The sequence below is a fragment of the Barbus barbus genome, assembly GCF_936440315.1.
Source record: "Barbus barbus genome assembly, chromosome: 18".
Classification (NCBI taxonomy): domain Eukaryota; kingdom Metazoa; phylum Chordata; class Actinopteri; order Cypriniformes; family Cyprinidae; genus Barbus; species Barbus barbus.
The window spans coordinates 12462381-12482809 of NC_136746.1; the positions used below are offsets into that span (position 1 = coordinate 12462381).

At 37.4% G+C, this 20429-nt stretch overlaps 2 protein-coding genes across 3 annotated transcripts; both read right to left on the bottom strand.

Moving 5' to 3' along the window:
* Positions 1 to 298: 298 nt before the first annotated feature.
* Positions 299 to 10679, bottom strand: LOC306883939 (deubiquitinase DESI2-like). 2 transcript variants are annotated; one of them, XM_079439477.1, is made up of 5 exons: positions 10122 to 10679; positions 3008 to 3080; positions 1691 to 1784; positions 1436 to 1577; positions 299 to 1296 (listed from the first exon to the last, which is right to left on the bottom strand). In XM_079439477.1, the coding sequence occupies exons 1-5, from the start codon at positions 10158 to 10160 to the stop codon at positions 1054 to 1056; spliced, it is 591 nt and encodes a 196-aa protein (XP_079295603.1). In that variant the 5' UTR covers positions 10161 to 10679; the 3' UTR covers positions 299 to 1053. The 2 variants fall into 2 exon arrangements, with proteins under 2 accessions (XP_079295603.1, XP_079295604.1); XM_079439478.1 differs by having other exon boundaries at positions 299 to 1221; positions 10122 to 10649.
* Positions 10680 to 11043: 364 nt separating this feature from the next.
* Positions 11044 to 17992, bottom strand: LOC306883870 (cation channel sperm-associated auxiliary subunit epsilon-like; the record flags this gene model as incomplete). The annotated part of the gene is made up of 18 exons (XM_079439360.1): positions 11044 to 11505; positions 11596 to 11646; positions 13592 to 13749; positions 13873 to 13953; positions 14029 to 14128; positions 14356 to 14435; positions 14655 to 14685; positions 14785 to 14838; positions 14947 to 14999; positions 15132 to 15222; positions 15336 to 15394; positions 15525 to 15644; positions 15921 to 16240; positions 16399 to 16843; positions 16933 to 17428; positions 17566 to 17669; positions 17760 to 17837; positions 17957 to 17992. The coding sequence occupies 18 exons, from the start codon at positions 17990 to 17992 to the stop codon at positions 11379 to 11381; spliced, it is 2484 nt and encodes an 827-aa protein (XP_079295486.1). The 3' UTR covers positions 11044 to 11378.
* Positions 17993 to 20429: the final 2437 nt, after the last annotated feature.

Genomic DNA, 20429 nt, shown 5'->3' on the forward strand with positions numbered 1-20429 from the left:
CCATTCCTCACACAAAGCTTTCATACATTATTCAGACGACTTAGAATATAGTGCACAAGTTGTATGGATTACTTTCATGGCACTTGTCATTTTTGGAGACCAGCAACTTTTCACTTTTATTATATGGAGAAGAGCAGCTCAGACATTCTGCTAAACATCTGTATTTTTGTTTGATAAAAGAAAGAGAAACATAGATTTGAAATGACAAGAGAGTGAACAAATACTGAATTATGCCTTTAACATGAAACACTCTTGTATGTCTCCGTTGAGTTGTCAGAATTAACGGATAACTTTGTTTGAGAACAGACTTGTATATTTTCTTTAATAATCATCAAATGGAATACAAATGTCTCAAGTACATATAAGACTCTAAAAACTAAAAAGGTGTAAAACATCTGAGGAAGGTCTCATAGGATAAGAAGCCTGCCACTCAAAGCAGACCGAACAGGCAGAGATCTGTAGAGAAAGAGTGCAGATGTCTCTGAGCACGTAACGGTAAAAATCTTCAGGCAGTCACCAAAGTGTGGGATGTGCGTCATTACAAAAGTGTGGAGATTTGGCTTTTGTAACCCGCACACAACAACACAATCATACACGGATTGGAACGCAAGAAATCTGTAAACAAATGTTCTCCATAAAAAATGTCTCATATTCACTGACTAGGCGCTTTCTGTAGGAATAAGGGGGAAAAGGCTAGTGCGCAACTCCAGCATAAGAAAAGCATTAAAAAATAGAAAACAAAAAACGTGACTAAAAAAAGCCATAGTATTCAAGTCCTGAGTTTTTAAAACAAAACATAAAAGGCCAAAACGTAATTAAGTCAAAACACTGACAAACCCATAGAAGGTTTTACAGTAAACAAGATTGATAGTTTCCAGGCCCATAACGGTCACTTGAGCGTACTGAAATAAATCAGTGAACACAGATGGTGGGTTTCATCTAGTCTGCTGGTGAATTTCTAGTCTCTCAGGAGAGGTGGTGAGGGGTCTATTGGCAGCAGAAGCTGTGGTCCAGCTCAAAGCAGGGGTGGCCTGTCACTCAAGGCAGCAGGGTTCATCGGCGTGGTTGGTGTCGGGTAGGTCTGGGAGCAGGTGCCACGGCGCAGGAAGGCGTCGAGGCAGAGGCTGCAGCATCCTCGGCCTTCTCCAGCTCTCCCTGGAGCTCCTGACTAACACTGGACTGCAATGCGGCCGGCGTCAACCACTCCATTGGCAGGCAGCTCTGAAGGAAGGGCACACAAGAGCTGAAGTAGGCCAGTCGGTTCACCCAGCGTGGGATCTCTCGACCACAGAGGATCTACCGCAGACACGAGGGAGATATAGTGAGATTTTAGACTCTTTATGGCAACGTGGACCCAAAAGATTAATATATATATATATATATATATATATATATATATATATATATATATATATATGCACTTCCTTCTGCTCACCTCTGATAGTGCTGACGAAAAGTGATTGCAGTTCTTGTGCATGAGGTGGTAGGCGTTCCCCTTATATTCCTTCCCCATTTCCTCCACAATTCTTGCCACATCCTCTTCTGTAAAGTCTGTGCTCCCTAAAACAATGGCCTCTCTGAGAAAGCAAGTAGAAAGTAAAGAGGGTGTGAGAAAAAGGCCGAGAGAGGAAGAGGTTTTTGCAGACATCCTTTCAGTCTGATCAGCATAGTGATAAATATTGTGACTCACTTGAATTTGAATGTCTCTCCCAGTTCTGTGGCGTCACCAGGTGTTATCTCAAATATACCTGAAAAAGGATAAGGATGTCCTCCATAGGCAAATTCTGCAGTAAAAGAGTTAGGTTATTAAAGTATCTCCACAATCTGCCTCTACAGAGAGATTGTTAGCACACAAATGTGCTAAAGAGCACATTTTATCATTTGCATGAATTTTATAGTCATTTAACAGTTTTAAAGTTTAACAGTGTAAACTTTTAAATGATTTTACATGCATGCTATTCTGACATACAGTTTTCAGAGCGCACATGCAGAAACGGGCTGATACAGAACGTGTACTTGACTGAGTTCTCTTTTGAACAAACTCAAATACAAGGTTTACATACACAGTCGGTTGTGACTTAAAGTGAAGATTTTGAACTTGAATACTACTGTTCAAAAACATACTGTACTTTTTAAATTTAAAATTTTAAACACTGTTTATTTCAGAAAAATTGTGATTAGACTGTATACAGATTAGACTGTATCGTGATATACATTATTTTTACTTATTGCTCACCCCTAGTCAACAATAATGTTATAATTATTCATATACTTATTATTTATACTATATAGTTTTTTATAATCTGTATAATTTTCAGTTTTCATTTCATTTTAAGTTTATTTTTCTATCAAGTTTTAATTTATTTTTATTTCAGTTGTATTTTAGGAATTATAGCACTTTCAGTACAATTATTTTATTTTTGATTTAATATTTATATTTTGTTTTATTTAAATTAATGAAAATGTTTTTACTAGTTTTAGTTACTGTTTCACACTTCAACAATGGGTGTAGATAGTGTAAATAAACTTATTTTATAACTTACACATTGAAGTGAGGATATGTTGTCTACACCTACAGCACACGGCTATGTTAGTATGCTATAGGTCTATCTGTCTATTTGGGGTAAAGGTGAAAAGCAAACTTTGATGATCAGTATCTAGTCCTGTTAGTGTAATTAGCATCCACTAAAAACACTTTGTCCATACTTATAAACACCCTGGAAGGCTGTGTGATCTTTTTAGTCAATTTGTTCACACAGACATCATTCAAGAAGGCCAATGCAAACTCTCTAGAACTGCCAAACAAAATATCTCCTCTTCATCTGATTACACTGGAAGCCTTTGGAGGCAGAAACTGCTTAAAATGTCAAGGTCTCTTCCTGTTGCATCAACAGATCATCTACGATGTGAGGTTTAATCATGTTTAGACACCTCTTCTTTCTTTTTTGCAGTCAGGCAAGTTAAACACCAGATTTCTGAGCAGCTTGACTCATAATGCGAGCCTTACCTCTGCCATAGATCTCAATTCCTGAGTGAAAGACTCCAATTCCCAGAGAGGTAGTGAACTCATTGATCCAGTACTATAAGGAAGCAAAACAAGTCTGAGTCACATACAGTCAAATGGTAAAAGTGTTTCAAGGACAATTGGGTTGCTGTTTTGATTTGCAGTGTTCAAATTTGAAAAGGATGTTAATAATAAGTGTTAATATATATATATATAATATATATTCAATAGATTCTCATTCTCCATAATAAACCATTCTTAACTATGGACTTAAAGACTCAAGTGTACAGTACTATTACACCCCTATAGACATTAATGAACTTAGACGCTACATTGAACTTAGCATGGATGAAAATGAGACCGTGAGGGACAGACTTAGTTTTTTTTTTTACTATGGTATGTACAGTATAAATGGCATTTTTGTGTAATGTTTTGGCTCCCTAAAGTTTTTTTTTTTAAATAAAAATGTTTCGTCAGCCAAACAACTGGTATGTTGTTAAACAACAATCCATTGAATGCACTCTACTTCCACCCTCACGGCTTGGTTTTCATTCCTGTTAAAAATAAATCATACCCTGACTAAGGTACTTAAATAATTTTTTTAACAAATAAGGGATGTGCAGAACTTTCAAATTCTTTGCAAATCTGCTGATATTTTTGAAATATTCTGTAGGTGCTCCAAAAATATGCGCAATATGTGCATCTGGAGTGGATATTCATAAGCTAGCTATAAACATTATTAAAAACGTTCATAATATATATCTTTGGTCCAGGTTAAAATTATTTATTTTAGGTTTTGTTTTGCTAATTGTCTTCACAATTACACTACTAATCCATTATGACTTATTAAAACCATTTGTTAGAACATTTAAACTAAACAAATAAAGTATCCAAGGATATGTAGAGACAGGCAATGTCTCAAAACCTTTGTGTTCACACCCAACGTATTTCATTAGCAGGTCTGTTGTTTAAGGAAGTAACCAAACAGATGTCCCCAATTGATTATGTGTCATCAGAAAATAAGATGTGACTGGACCAGCTGGTTTCTAGATGTCTTTTATGGCATTAACCTACTGCACTAATTTAACTACATTTGCAATATATGAATTGGCACAATGTAAAGTGTTGTTTTGTTAAAACAATTTAAAAATACAAGAAGAAAAGAGATAAGGGATAAGAAAAATTGATCAGCTAGACAGTTCTCCAACTCCTCATCGTTCAGGGTTGTCAAATAAGATTCTTATCCTTCTGGCCTCAATTACTTCAAAGCTTATTATACATATCCTTCATCACAGAACTGGGGATTAGTCTCTGTGTGATTAGCAACTGGCTTCTAAGTGTGATTTTCAGCAAGACTACTCTCATGCCAAGAGCTGCGATCAGAAAATAAAATCTACAAGCTCTGACATGGGAGATCTCACTCTGATAAGTTCCTATGGGAACTATTGTAAGGGGACTTTATTTCAGCAAAATACCTTATGGTAAGTTTGGAACCTAGGTTCATGATATAAATGGATGTATGATTAATAATGAATTAGCCTCAAAATTTCAAACTACACTTTAGAAATCACAGGCCACTTGTATGTTAAAAATAGAAAGATTACTACTGACAAATTTCCCATTTCCAGCTTTTTAAGCTACAAATCTCCTACATGGTTTATAGGCTTAACTAAGGGCATACGACTTGTAATGTGATTCCCATCCAAATTAAGCTTAATTTGACATCCTTTAAAACCTGGAGCAGCTCAAATTTCTAGCCTTAATCTTTATGTGAGAACATTCGCTTAAAATAGTCCAACATACTACTATGAGTGAAGAGGCCCAAGGAAAGTATACATTTCCATGACCCTGTTTCAAAGGACACACACGAGACAGACTAAATCTTTAAATGGAGACTATTCACATTACTCAGTGATCAATGACTCTTAAAAGGTATGGTCAATTTTTCCAGTCAATTTTTTTTTGTCTTTTTCAGCCCACAACATTTTGTACGTTTGGGGTAAAATGCATGTGCATTAATGTAAAAAAATAGGCCTTCCACAGCACAAAGTGACTTGCTACTTTAGCCCTGTTTCCACTGCAAAAACTTTCCCCAGGAACTAGGGACTTTGGGCTGGTACTCGGTGTGTTTCCACTGCAGGAACCAGGATCTAAATAAAGTTCCTGGTACAAATTTGCCCTGCTCGTGAGTACTTTTTGAGAGGTCCGGAACCTTCGGGGGCGGGACATGCTGATTGGTTGAGTTCACACAGCAGTGTATTTCAACCACCATATTCGAAATAATTTTTTCAAATATTACTGTTATTGTGTCATGAAATGTAGTTTTAAAAGTATTACAGGCGAGAATGTAGTTGATTAAAACTCAAATCTGCGGTTTATTTATAAAGACAGCGCCTATTTGAAAATGTGCTTCGCTGATTTCGGAGACGTGAGCTCCACGCGATCACCAGGCGCTCAGTGCTCATGTATCCCACTGAGAGGAGCATGACCTCGGCTAGTCCTTCTGAAATTTGCCACTGGTGCTGAGGTCTCTGTAGTGGTTAAACATGAGATATAATTCGCTTTGGGTAAATCTAACAGGTAATCTTTGGTCTTTATTCTATAATTCTATTAATATGTTAAAATGAAAATGAAAAGAGGCAATGCTGTTTGATATAATATTTCGCTTCATTGTAACTTGCGTCATTCATTGACTTACGTCATCCCGTCGGCGGGAGTTCACACTCCTGAGTCGAACTCGTGAAGTCAGAACTACCGTATTGAGAAACACACACAGACCTACGTCACCAGACTATTTGCCTATTCTTCTCGGTATTTTAGACCACGATGGAAACACAGACATCAACAGGTCTGGGGTAAAAAAAAGTTCCTGGGACAAATTGTTCCACATAATTTCAGTGGAAAAGCGGCTATAAATTAGTTTACGCCATGTAGGCTAAATAATATTATAGGATATAATATATACATCCATGAGGAATTGTAAATTATATAAATCAAATAAAAATGGAAAAATATAAGACTATTAATTTAAAAGATGTGTATATTTACATTTATTGCAAAATATGCATACAAATATTCAAGTACTTTGAGAGTGTAGGGAAATGGTCTCACTCGTAGTGCTTCATGGTAGTGGGTGGGCGGTAAAGAGTTCTTCTAATGCAAATTGCTTATTTCAGTTTTCAATTGGTGAAGGCTTTGGCAGAATCGTAGTTTTTCAGTTTAAAAATAAATTGAAATATTGTGGGCTGATGGCTCCAACAAAAGCATACACCATCAATTAACAACCTCATAGCTTAGAGCAGGTCTGTCTGTAATGGCATAGCCTATAATTTATCGTTAAAAAGCAATTTCTGAATGGAGATGATGAATGGGATTTTTACTTCTGGAATAGACTGTTGCATTACTTCCGCTCTCTGAGGTTATGTTTGCATGAAAACAATGCAAGAGCTTTTTTTTTTTTTTTTTAATTGCATACAGACAACAATGTTGTCGAAACGAGCCCCACTACAAACACTGTATTGCGCATGTTACGCTAGTAGTTGGTGATATCACTTTTTAAAGAAACACTATGCATTCCTATAGACTGAATATGTAATACACGTGCATGACGTCACCATTTTCACAAATAAATTTTTGTAGTTTACACGGAGACGGTAATAGTATTGTTTTCAAAAACTTGCGCTTTGGCGACATTTACACCAATTTTCAACTAAAAATAGAGAAAACTTTGTGTTTTGGAAGTATAGGGCTGCACGATTAATCGAATGCGATTGCCATGCGCATTTAGTCAGTAAAGCCGGTTCTGTAATCAGCAGTAAATCTCCATCAGCTTCTTTCAGATGGAGCAGCCGTAGTTCACTGACAGGTAACGGAAAAAAAAAACCTTGCAGACGATATTATTGCACGATTATGAAATCAAAGAAATCGTTCGCGATAATGACAGCTGTTTGCGTAGCTTCTCAGTGATCTACGGCTCTGTGTAGTAAATGTTGCTCTATCTGAAAGCATGTGAAAATACCACATTTAATAACATGTTTTTACTCCAAACTCACTTCATAACATCAGTCGAGTGTTTGAAATAAATTCTTCTGTGAAATTATGTGGCTTTTTACACAGAATAAGGCACGCAACATATTTCATAGTATTCTAAGCAGTGATAAAGGCATTGCATCATAAATACACTTTATTATAATGAAAATTATAATAATAAAAACTCAGATAAACTATATATTGTCATAGTCATGTGTTTATTAGTCACTGAATCAATGAAAGCAGTTAAATCTTCTGTTTATTCAGCTGCAGTGACTGGCATTTCCTGGGTTTCTTCTGCGGGGCGTATGTGGAGTTTCTGCATGAGAGCACCCTCTGGCCTTTGGATGAAGATTTACTGCTGATCACAGAACCATGCTTCACTGAAAGATACACATGACAATCGCAGCTTCTGCCTAATCGCGATTTCGATTTCACTTCGATTTATCGTGCAGCCCTATTTGGAAGTTTACACGACAACTGCATTTTGGAGGCCTGAAAACAAACTTTTGGAAATGGGTTTCAAAGTGCACAATACGGTTATCGTCTCTGTGTAAACTACAAAAACGCGAATTTGTGAAAACGGTGATGCCAAGCATAGGCCTAATACTTGTTCACACAGTGTTTCTTTACATCGCCAACTACTGGCCTGGCATGCATAATACAGCTTTTTAAGTCATTTTCGAGGATCCATGTGAACGGGGATTGTTCTGACAACATTGATGTCTGTACACACAAAAAAATGTTTGTAGTACATTGTTGTTGTGTAGTATATGTATCCTTTGAAACCAGTTTTCTAAAGTTTGTGTTTTTAGGCCCATAAAGTGTTGTTGTGGTGTAGACACCCCCTGACACCCCTCATGAGCTCAAGCAGGAAATAGAAAACCTGGGCCGTTTCTCAATATGCATTCTTGTAGACTTGTGAAACGTCATCAGTCGCTGCCCAAGTACTGTTCCAAGTCAAAGTTCACATCTAGCCAAGTACAGTTCAAATCCCCGAATGTGTTCTTGCTCCGCCCGTTTTATCAAGGATGCATCCAGAGGTGATTTGTGCGAACTTGAGGCAGCCATGTATCCCAGAATGCATTTCGCACCAATCAGTGAGCGTTAATGGTGGAGGGGGAAACCGCAAAATTTTCTAAATATTACAGTTATTGTGTCATGAAATGCCGTTCTAAGCCGTTCTGAGCAGCCTCACCGCGGCTAGTCCTTCTGACATTTGCCGCTGGTTCTGATGTCTCTGTAGTGTTTACCTTTATGAGGTAAAATTCCTTTTGGGTAAATCTAGCAGGCAATCTTTGGTCTCATGAATCTATTATTTCTTCCAGGTCATATTGTTTTGGCTGAGCACAAAATTATGTTTTATTAATCGTAATACAGCACTGACTTAATGCCTCTGCCTCCATGTTAACATTACATACATTTGACTGAATTGTTTGCTTTTGTCTATTTCCTATTACATATTAAGTCTCTTATACTTTATACTTTTATAATGGCTATTATTGTTCATTAAAACTGACATAACAAAACAGGCAGAGTTGTGCTTGTCGTATTTCATTTTATTATACATGCATACAGTGAAGATAATCAGAGTATATGTGCATATATTACCTAAACCACATATTAATGTTTTATATTTTTAAAATGAAAACGAAAAGGGTTGTGTTTTATATTTTGAAGAAAACGAAAAGGCAGTGGCATTTGATATCATTTCGTTGTATTGTTATGCATGTAGGCGTTGTATGAACCACATTTTTGTGGCTATTAATATTTTAAATATTAATAACAGAAAAGAGGCAACGCTGTTTGAAATAATTTTCCTTTCACTGTAATGTATGTACGTTCCCTGAAATACAATTTGGCCACTATTGATATGTTTACATGAAAACAAAAAGAGGCAGTGGTGTTTGATATCGTATTTTGTCGTATTGTAAACAGTGTAGATGACGAGCTAACTGACATGATCAAGTACACTACTGTTCCATTTGCAGAATTACCAGACTTGTGTCCTCCCGAGTCGAACTTGCGAAGTCTGAACTACCGAGGCAAGTTCAAACTTTGCGTACTTGGTATTGAGAAACGGCCCTGGAGTGAAGTGATTACAGAACACTTTGAACCAGGAGGAGCACTTCCTGTCACTCAAGGAGTGTCTCGCTGCAGCCCACAAGATCCAGGGGGCGTGGTTGGATCCAGATCCAACTCCTCCCAGCTTACATTTACCTAAACCTACCCATCTCCACGCCCTGATCCCTAAAGCCACCCCATCTCCACCCATAAACCTACCAATATGATGTCACACTTAGATGTGGGCGGGGTTTGATGTCCATACAGGATGCAGCAAGCCCTACTTGTGTTGTGTCACTCCGCTCCACTTATATGCGATATTCCATTTAGGCTTTAAGTCTGTATATTGCTTTTGGCTTTTAGTCTGTATATTGCTTGTTGTCAAGCAAAGCTTGATGCTTTTGAGTTTGACAGAAAATAAAATTACACACTGCAGAACTGTTTTCTGAGACTCAAGTTTCTTAATGTTAATTAGCTATTAATAGAAACTTCTATTTAAGGGAGTTGTAATATTGCTGTAATACTGATTAATTGAGCTGTTCTCTTGTCATTTTAAAAAGTAAAGCATCTGTTATGTTTAGCATGACTTCTTAACAGCTGTGGATTCAAATGACAGTTGAATTAACAGCTAGACAGTTATCTCAATACTTAGAATTCAACACCTAACAAACTTGATGATCTTTTACTACAGGAACGTGGTTAAACTTAAGTACTGTTTAGGAAATAAATAAAAGCTGGATCCTCTCTGATAAGCTTCCAAGTAACGTTACCGCACACATTTCCTTAGACTATAAAACGTTATCTTTTCCATTGCATTTACTAACGGAGCTTTAAATGCATGCACGCATGCAAACCTAGCAAGCTAAGCTGACTACACGTTCAAGCGTTTGCAAAATACTGCCTAAGTAGGCAGCTCACAAGGTTTTAAGACACAGCCAATGAATGTGTTGAACTAATGCCAGTAACGTTACTACACACATCTGTCACGGGAGCGAGTTATCTGTATTTGTTTAAAGTCACCTACCATATCATAGACGTTCAGAATAACCGTCTCGTTTGCCATCACAGGGATGTTGGTGTTTTTCTTTCACTTTAGCTGCCGACCAGCTGCTGCTGCTGCTGTCCTCCGTTTTTCCTTTTCACTCTTTCTCAGCACACGGACTTATTTTCTTTCCCCTTGTGAGCACCTTGCCTTTGCTGCGTCCTCTTGGCCTTTGCTGGTTTATAACAGTCTAGAGACATCCAAAAGATGGCCCTGAAGGGGTTTTTCATTTATTTAATTTTTAGGCCACTTTTTATAGTCCAGCTAGCTACAGGGAGTAGCTACGCTGCTAGGCTAACTGCCATTTAGCTTCATGACCAGCGGAGACAAAAATGAACGGCACAAAAGAGAAAGATAAGAATTTGCGTGGAGACTCAGCCATTCAGACGACGAAGTGATATTTACAGTGAACGGAAATGAAAGCAGAAGAACGTCAGATAAAAGGAAGACGTTTTAGCACCCGAGATATGAGAAGACTCCCCCGTTTTGTGTGTCTGACGATAGTGCGGTGAACTGAAGTGAATGCGCGTGCCTGATGATGCCCAACCTCACAGCGATGCTTTACTGCCACTCTAAAAAACAGCCTCCACACATGGACACCTCATCTTTACATTGACATTACATTTAAAGCATCGTTACACACCATTAAAACCAAGCATATGTCAGCTTTTTAACAAGATAATTTATGTAAATTATTTTGTTTTGTTACCTATATATAATGTTATAAATAATTATGCAATTAAAGTTGTTAGAATAGTTATCTATTACATATTTTAAATCTACACATAAAATAATAATTTAAAATAATAAAAATAATATTAACAACAGAGCTTGTGACTATATATTTCATTTTGGGGGAAATAAGTACACTTTCTCATTTTTTTAAATGTATTTATTTATTTTTATAAAACAAGCTGTATTAGTTTCTAAATCCATTTTCGAATGCAACAATATACATATAATTACATATGGTTTCATATAATTTTAGAAAATTAGTTCTGAATCTGTTAAATAAGGTTAATTGATAGTAAAGTGGCAGTATCTATATCTCTATATATGTGATTTGAAATAACTGACAATGGGGGTTATTTATAAAACATAAGATGTGTATATCATTCATAAATTCATTTGTACGTAAATTGTCCCACTGAATGGTTAAGTATAATAAACAGAAAATTCAATGAATAACGAACAAGGCACACGCATATGTACACTATACACAATTTAGTAACTAACTAATCACACAGATTTCTTCTGAAGCATGTCTCGAAAGATGGAGATATATCTGTAGAAGCTGATGCACAGTATGATGAGTGTAATGACAGATTGGAACAACAACACATAGAGGGGAAAGAGCTGATCAAGCCTGTGAAGAAAGCAGGTTAATAGTTTTAATCATTAGTCATTTTCCAAGATGATCTTTAGAGGAATAACAGAGGAAAAATTAATTGCTTACTCTGGAATTCCGTACGTTTGGACTGCAAATACAGCACGAAGATCACAAAAGCTGAGTGGAAAGAAATATGTGAAAATAAGATATTTTTTCACTGCAGAGCATATAAAGATTCTGCCATCAGGTGGCCAAGATCTTCAAAAACTATCTACAAGTTATTAGTATCTAATCCCAAAACCAGCTTCAGTAACACACCCTAAAAACAAACAAACAATGGGTCTTGTTCACTAACTGCCTATAAAACAATTTGCGTTTGAAATCTGCATATGAACATTTTTAATAAAAAATCATAATTAATCAAAAATGTATTTTAAATAGGAAAAACTGACATGCAAAAACGAGCCATTTAAACATGTTAAGATTAAATTTGATAGCTCATATCAAATATGAGGAAGGAAGGCTGTAAAGGAAAGGCTTTGGGGAAGAACCTTATATGGAAATACTTTGGGCGTGTTTAATTTAGAATACTGCTAATTTATTAACATCAGAACAAGTTTAAAATGCCAGATCACCCAATATTTAAAACTGTCATCATTTACTTACCTTTGAGTTGTTCTAAACCTATATGACTCTCTTTCTTCTGTTGAGTACAAAAGATAACATATTTAAGAATGCTATTAACCAAACAGTTTACGGTAGCCATTGACTTTCATAGTATGGAAAAAACTATGGAAGCCAGTGGCTACAGTCAACTGTTTGGTTAACAACATTTTTCAAACAGCTTGTTTTGTGTTTAGCAGAAGAATGAAACCCATACAGCTTTGGAACAACTTGAGGGTGAGTAAGGACCAATCCCATTTCTACCCCTTAGCCTTTCCCTTTATACCCTTCTGTTTTGCGTGTTCACGTGAAGGGGTAGTGGTGTCTCGATTCTGTTTTGGTTGGAGGGGTAGGAGTAAGGGGAAGGGCCAGATAGCCCTTCAAACGAAGATTTTTCAGGACCACACTTCAAACGAAGGGGTAAGAATTATCTCAGCATAAACTGACTACAGCAGCAGCATGGCTGCCCGAGCGAGCAAAAAGACACAAATGTAAGCATTATTGGCATTGATAAAGATTTTAATGCGCAGTAATCATTTGTTTTATGTTACATTCAATCGTGTGTTCATATTTACGGTCATTTTATTCAAAGAAATGTTTGCAAAAAATGGCTAAAATTTGCTAACGTCATATCATTACAGACTGCACCATAGTGCCACAACATATTTTCATGTCTGATCAGGGTGATAACTACCATAAACATTGAGGAGGGCAGGTACCCCCACTAATTATAAATCGCTAAACCTTTTTCCTCAAATACCTATTGCCAATTCGAGAGAGAGAGAGAGAGACAGAGAGATGAAAGTTGCGTGAAAGCATGTCTGTGCGTCTCTCTTTACAATGAGTGAGTTTACTTCAAAAACAGTGAATTTATCCTCTCCTTGCTGGAAAATGTAATGTAGCGATTCAGTATGTAAACTGTTATTAATAAAAGTCATGGGGCAGCGTTGACAAGTTCCTGGACGTATGAGCTGCGCGATCGCCGATATATGTGTGTGTGTGTGTCTCTCAGTAAGCAGCATATTAATATAGAACGGTAAGGCTCTAATGCACACCAGCACACCAGTATAGGTGTATTTATTGTAGGAGCTAGATGACGTATGATGACGTGTGACGGTATAGTAGTGGTGTCCCAATTCTTAGGGGAATATTTTCACCCCTACCCCTTGTTTCAAGGGACAAGGGGAAGGGGCAGGTGGAGGGGTATAAATTAGAATTGGGATTTTGCCTAAATAATGACATAATTTTCATTTTTGGGTGAACTATCCCTTTAAGAACATTAATATGCATATGCATGCACATTGCAAATTACACTGAAATTTTTCATGAGAAATTCTCCTTTGTGTATAAATACGAATAATCCATGTAATCATAAGTAAACAAGACCCATTGTCCTTTTCAGTTAACACAGACAACCTATTTATCTTCAAGAGCTATTTAAAAAGAAAGTGACAGGCACCTGTAATTTGGGTCCACAATCTTTACATTGAAAACATAAATAGCACTGTTTTCTTGAGAAAAGGTAAGATAATTCATGGAACTCCTATTCATGATTTCATAGGGTTGGTCAAGGTTTCCTAGTTTTTCAGAGTTGTCAACAAAACAGCTCTTGTAATTCTGAAAGACATAAAACACATCCCTTTTTATTTCATTGCTAATAAACCACACGATTGCTCATATCCCTGAGAGAGAGCCAGGTTATGAAAACTAGAGTGAGATAAAACTGTTAACGACACCCACATGAGGTCCCCAGGCCTCTTCAGGACGCTTCTCATTAACTAGCATAGATTTCCATGTTTGGGCCTCATGAAGGCAGCCTACCTACAGAGCCAAAGAAAGCTTTAGGGTTTCTACAAAAACATACTGCCGAAAACACACAAATCTGACGCATCTTACCTGATGCATGGTCGCATTGAAGTAATAGTCTTTTCGATTAAAATTCTCCCACACTATGAAGTTGGCATCAACACTGCGCACAAATGTCTCTCCATCATACCTAAGGAAATAAAAATACACATTTGATCAATTTTATAAAAAATGCACTGCAGTAACAATCTACTTCCTCACAGAAATATGCAGTCCTCATGATTAGCAATATGAATTACACACTGTTTTACTTTAAGGTGCTAACTGTAAAACAGCGTGTGACTCATATTGCTTATTGTTTCAGGTTTAATTTCACTTTTGTGCTTAAGAGTCTCATTATGCTTGTGTCTTACTCACAGCTCAATGTCTGGCTGAAATTCATCTTTGTAGTGGATTCTCAATACACAGCCAAAGTTCTTCCAGTCATAGAACACAGTCTGTGAGACATTAGAGAACTCATGACTATCACCAGTTGCCTCACATGTATTATAGCACGGGGTCATCACAATATAGTTGCTTTGTTTTGTTTTTTTCTGTTATATAAATCTGTTATATGACTCTATGACAAAAAGAACGCTGTGCTTCTCATACTTATGTCGGTGATGCTGATTAAATGACAGCATCATTATCTACAAGTACACAGGACAGATTCTCACCAGATCCTTTGATGAATTACTAAGTACAAATCTGTGAAAGATCAATTGGGAAAATTATTAAGCAGGAGTCAGGACTTACTCAAATTCAATGTATTCTATTATTAAGTGTCATGTTTTTAGTGAATATTACCCTGGAATGGTATAGCTGTCAAAAATGTGCATCTTACATGGAATTCTCTGTGGTCTACAAGGAACAACACGATAAGTCTGGTCAAAAGGTATAAACTGCTACAGTAGATGGTTGTAGGATACCATTCTAAACGATATTGTTAGATAATCAGATGACACTTACTTTATAACACGAATGTGTCTGTTTGGTGGGCAGCCCACAAAGAAATGGGAAATCTACAAACAATGTATGCCTTATTTAGTGGTATAGTCTAGTCTATAAACAGTAGCTTTCTTATGAGGAAATGTTTTTCTACAAATAAGAAAAAGGAAACTCTTCAGTAACCGCCCAGCATGCAAAAAACGTACCTGATTTTTTGGCAGATTGCATGAATTATCAGTCTGGGTTGGTACCAGCTCCATAGTGACTATATCACTTGAGTTTCGGCTGTTTTTAATTCTAGGACAAGACAGTTGTTATAATAGCTGGAAGAACTAGTTGTCTTAACTAATATGGTTAAATTAATCTGTACAAGAATCTTTCATTGATGTGCCATTAAAAAAAACACTCACACGAGATCAGAATTGTTAGACACGTCTTTGTAGTCTGCATCCTGGTCAATTTTAAAGGTCTGGAAAAAGAAAAGAGCTATTTTTTTTAACTTTGCTTATATAAGCATCACAAACAACTGACTACCTAAACAGTATTTAAACACAGCTCAATGAAGACTGGCTTCACTAAAAGACCCTTCTTGTCCAGACCTTGTTTGTTGTATCCAGATTGCGGACACTCTCAAAATGGGTCCTTTCTGTGATCTGCAACACATGGTCTTTGTTCCTACGTAGCATCACATTAATGTTTTTACCTTCATGGTAGACTATCTGGAAATACACAAGAAGTATAAAAATATTTGGTTGGCATCTATGGCTCTACAAAGAATCTTTAACATCCATTAAACCATTCCATTGCACAGAAGGTTCATTGTAGTGAAAAAGGTTCTTCAGATTATGTTCAGAGTGTGTTCTTCACACAAAAAAAGTGTTTCTTTCATGAACTGCTCACTTCTTTGGGGAATCCAAAATGGTTCTACCATGGCATAGCACATTTGGTAACTTCTCTTGTGATGTATGAGCTACAGCAGGTCTACTCTAACTTACCTGGGCCCAAAACTCAATGGACTCTTCCTTATCAATATAGTAGACAGGCCTGTTCATGCTGTGTGTGAAGCCAATAAAGGGACAGCTGTGGACCTCCCCTCGCATGGCACTCCTGATCTCCATCTGCAAAGGGTACTTCTGTACATGCAAACCTCCATCTAACATTGTCAGCATAATGATCTCCCCTTTCTGGTTTAGGTAGAGCACTACAGAATGTCCAGGGTCATTCCAGGTGGGCAGCCGAAACAGTTTATTCATGCCGAATTTACAGAAGAACAGCACGTTGTTCTCCATCTTTACCAGCATGTTCCTTGAGTGGTCTGTAGAGCAGAGTCAAAAAGAGTGGAGATCATTTTATCGCTTTATTCTTAAATCAAACTCTTATTAGAGATACAAATCAAGCTTATTTGAATTTCAAATGTATTCTGAAGGAAATACAACTGCTGGCACTTCTCATAATCTGATTTCTTCCACTCACCCATGACCACGTGGTGAATGTGGCTACCACTTGCTTCTTGGCTTATGTTTGAGGAATCCATTATTTGCAGGTAACGCCATTCACTATCATTGTGAAAACTATAAAGCATAGTGTCTTTGTTCCACACCAGCAGAGTTTCGAAGGCTGCGCTGACAAAGAGCATCTGAAATTGCCCTTGGAGAACATTTGTACTCAAAGTTCTGGTTCTCCAGATGCCTTCAGTCTCACAGGATGTGAGCAGGGACAGTTGTACAGAGTCTGTGGACATCACCAGTGCACCAAAAGATGCTGGATGGGATCCAAATGCAGCAGTAAGAATAGTAGTAGTTTTGGGAAGACTCAGTACGTTTGACATGTAGTTGCTATTAGTCTTCCAATCCAGAGCTTTCCCACCTTTATAAAGCTCATGGTCTGTCCATGCAAGAACTGTGGCAAGTTCAAACCCCTGCAAGTAAAATTCAAGAGACAAATCAACATTTCTGTAACCTAATATTAAGAAAAAACAACTGATATTTAAAAATGGTAGACACTCACTAGCAAGGGGTAATAATCTGCACAATGAGTCCTGAAACTCAGGCCTTTCACCCCTTCACCTAGCAGTTTCGTAGGATTCCTCCTCATTATTCCTTCCTCGTTGTCCCTCCAGAAAAGAGCATCTCCTATGCGGAAAATCGAGCCATTCTCCAACAAGACGGCATCGAAAACAACGTAATAACCCTCAGCTGGCATTAGCAATTCTCCAGGATCAACCTTTATCTCCTCATAAGTGAGGAAAGCATTTCTAGTTATGAATGTGCCTTTGTCAGACAGGAGCAAGGCTCTGTGAGGGCTACATGCACCCCATATTATCGACATTTGACTACCAGTTGGCAGGCGTAAGGACACCTTTTTGTTGCCATGTGGTTTCTCAGGTGATGTCCTGAAGAAAACTTGTTGACTAGAAGCAACAGAGTTTCCATGAAAAGATACTGACTGACCAGTTATGTGAAAATTATGATATTCATGTACACCAAGATGAGCCTCCCAAAACCTGAAAGAAATCATGATTGTGAAAGGTTGCTATTTAGATCATTATTGTAAATATATTTATTGAACATTAATGAATCATTTTAAAAAGTCAGTAAACATGGAAAAAGCCTGACTTTGAATAGAAGTGAACCGGATTACCCCAGATTTGTAAAATAACTCTGGCTTGTCTGAGGGAATGAAGACAACTCGATGACTGCAAACTCTCCACCGACAAATAAACACTTAGTAAGATATCTGAAATACTGGAAAGGTACAGAGATTTATTCTCATGCACTTACAATAATCAATACACAGCTAACATTTTACATAGGATTTTTAAGAAGACGACTTACTACAGAGGGAATCATTGCTGTGTTTTTGATTACAGCCTCATCTGCTCGCTCCGGATCAATGATCCATATTTTGACAGTCTACAGTACACACCAAAAATCATTATAAACCACATGGTCTTGAACAAGGGAACAAATCAACCTGCATGTGACACAGGTTCACATTTAGCAAAGGTTTCTGATTAGAGTAAAAGTCTCACCTGGGGGTCACGTTCAGATGAATTTCTGATGGACATGGGGGGGAAAAAAACTTTTGCATATATATTTCTATTCAAAGAATTTTCTCACTTTCTGAATTCTTGAGATTTTTTAGTGCAATAAAAGCTGAAAGAAGTTGAGCTGGTTAAAACCTGAGCAAAGGAATAACAGCATACCACGCAAGCCTGAAAAAGGAGTCACTTATATAAAGGTGTCGCTCTTCTTCTCTTTCTGTAGACACATCCTGCAATGAAATTATGAAATATTTGAAAAAGCTAATTGATGAAAAGAATGTGTGGAACCTCATGATATATTTGTGTGTGTACTTACAGAAATAAGTGGCTTTACAGCTTGAAATCCAGGGGATTTACACCACATAACAGCATGAGGTGACCTTATTGGATCAATTTGTCAAAGAAGTAAATTTAAATTGAACTGATTAGACATAAATACATATTAATAAAGCTATACATTAGAAAATGATCATACTTATTAAGTAAATATGTGGATTACCTCTTATCACTCACATCACAACCATCAGGATATTGCCACTCCAAAAAAGAGGATCCTTCATACTCTAAAATTATCTGCATGAAACATAATATTTGTGGCTTATTATGTAAATAAAACTACATGCTCGTATTTTGATAAAAACCTATTTGTTTTTCAGTGGCGATTTCTTTAAGACTGCAAGGGAAGCTCAGCTTCCCCTATAATGTCAAAAAATGTATGGTCAAACATGTACTATTGTGTTAACAAGTTATTGTGTTTATTGATTAAAAATGCGTTAGAACACGTTCATCTCGAAGACGAGTTCGTTCAGAATCAGCTACATATAGCAGGTGACTCGATTTCCTTCTCATATATTCCCGTAGCATCAGTGTATTTGCCTGTTGAAGCCCAGCGTCCATTGACTTCTATGGGGCTGCTTTGAACAGTTTTTTTCAGTGCTTCAAAACTAGACGCTCATTGGATAAATGCTCCGATTATGTCCCGCCCCCGGACGCTCAGCGTCTCTGGGGGTGAATGGAGGAGTGGGCGGGGCCGGACTCCGGGCTTCTGCGTGATGATTGGAGGGTTTGTCGAAAGACTGCATCTCCTTTTGATTGACAGCGATTGTGTCCTATAAGAAGTCGCTGATGCTGAAGCTATTCGAGCCAGTGTTGCCAATTTAGCGACTTTTCAGACCACCCTAGCGACCTTTTTCCCCAAAAGTGACTAGCGACAAATCTAGCGACTTCTTTGACAAACCCTAGCGAGTCTCTGTGATCGCTGGTACTGCCGCAACGGCGCGAGGTCAGCGCGCACGCACCTCTTTCTCTGTTCAGTGAGCGGCTGAGAGGAGCAGCGCGTTCAGTTCAAATAGATATTATGTTGCTTCTCTAATTTTACATGCAAATATAGCCGAAATCACAGCACAGGAATTGTCTTGTCTTATCTTGTGTGTATTATTTGATTTAATCAGACGACGGCTCGATTATAAATTAGTATTTTTGTGCAGACTAACTTCTTGGAAGGGAGAGCTGGTTATGTATTCTTAAAGGGCTGCGTTTCAGTCACTATTTCATATTTATCCCGTTGACTGACAACATAAACAGTAAAATATATAAAGGAGAACAGTTTTATTGAGAATTTGGCTGCATTAAAATACAGTATGAGCACAGAGAGACAAACAAATGTAAAAGGCAATATGACGCGATGATTAATATGCTAATTAGCGCATGACGTCATCTGGCGACATTTAGCGACTTTTCAAACTGGCTTTAGCTACTTTCCATCGAAAGAAGCTGGCAACACTGATTCGAGCTCAGTCCCATAGTGGACTTTGCAAGTGTAGTCAAAAGACAAACTGCTGCAACCTATTTCTTGATATTTGCTTGGCGAAATTGCTGGCCAATTTTCATTATACGTTTCACACAACACCACATTCCTTGTTTCAGTTTAACCTAATTCCCACATTTCCTCCGTCGAGTTTAATATGTTTTTTTAGATCGTTTGTTATTCATTCATTCATACAGTAGGCCAGGCGGTGAACTAGCCAGCTAGCAAACTGCACACGATGGCAGAATTTACGTATAAATAAATGGACAATTTTTATGATGTAGGCCGAAAATGAGCTTCCCCTCTTTGAAAGACCAGCAGCCGCCGCTGTTGTTTTTATATTGGTGTTGAGAAAGCAGTTCACTTAGGCGTCAGAAGACTAACCTTAAATCACTATGAACAAGATCATCCCTTACTTACAATAGCAACCACCAAAATATTGTTATAGAAATTAAACAAAACATCAGAAATAAATCGACGAGGATGATTATACGGCGAAATCGGTCTAAAATAATTGAAGCCACTGTATTTTAGCGGTACTATTTTGTTAAAATTGTGACTTTTGTAAAAGATTATGTTCACTTACAGCACTGTCTACGATGAATAACTCTTTATCCTCCAAAATCTGCTTGTATCTGTTAATAAACAAACAGT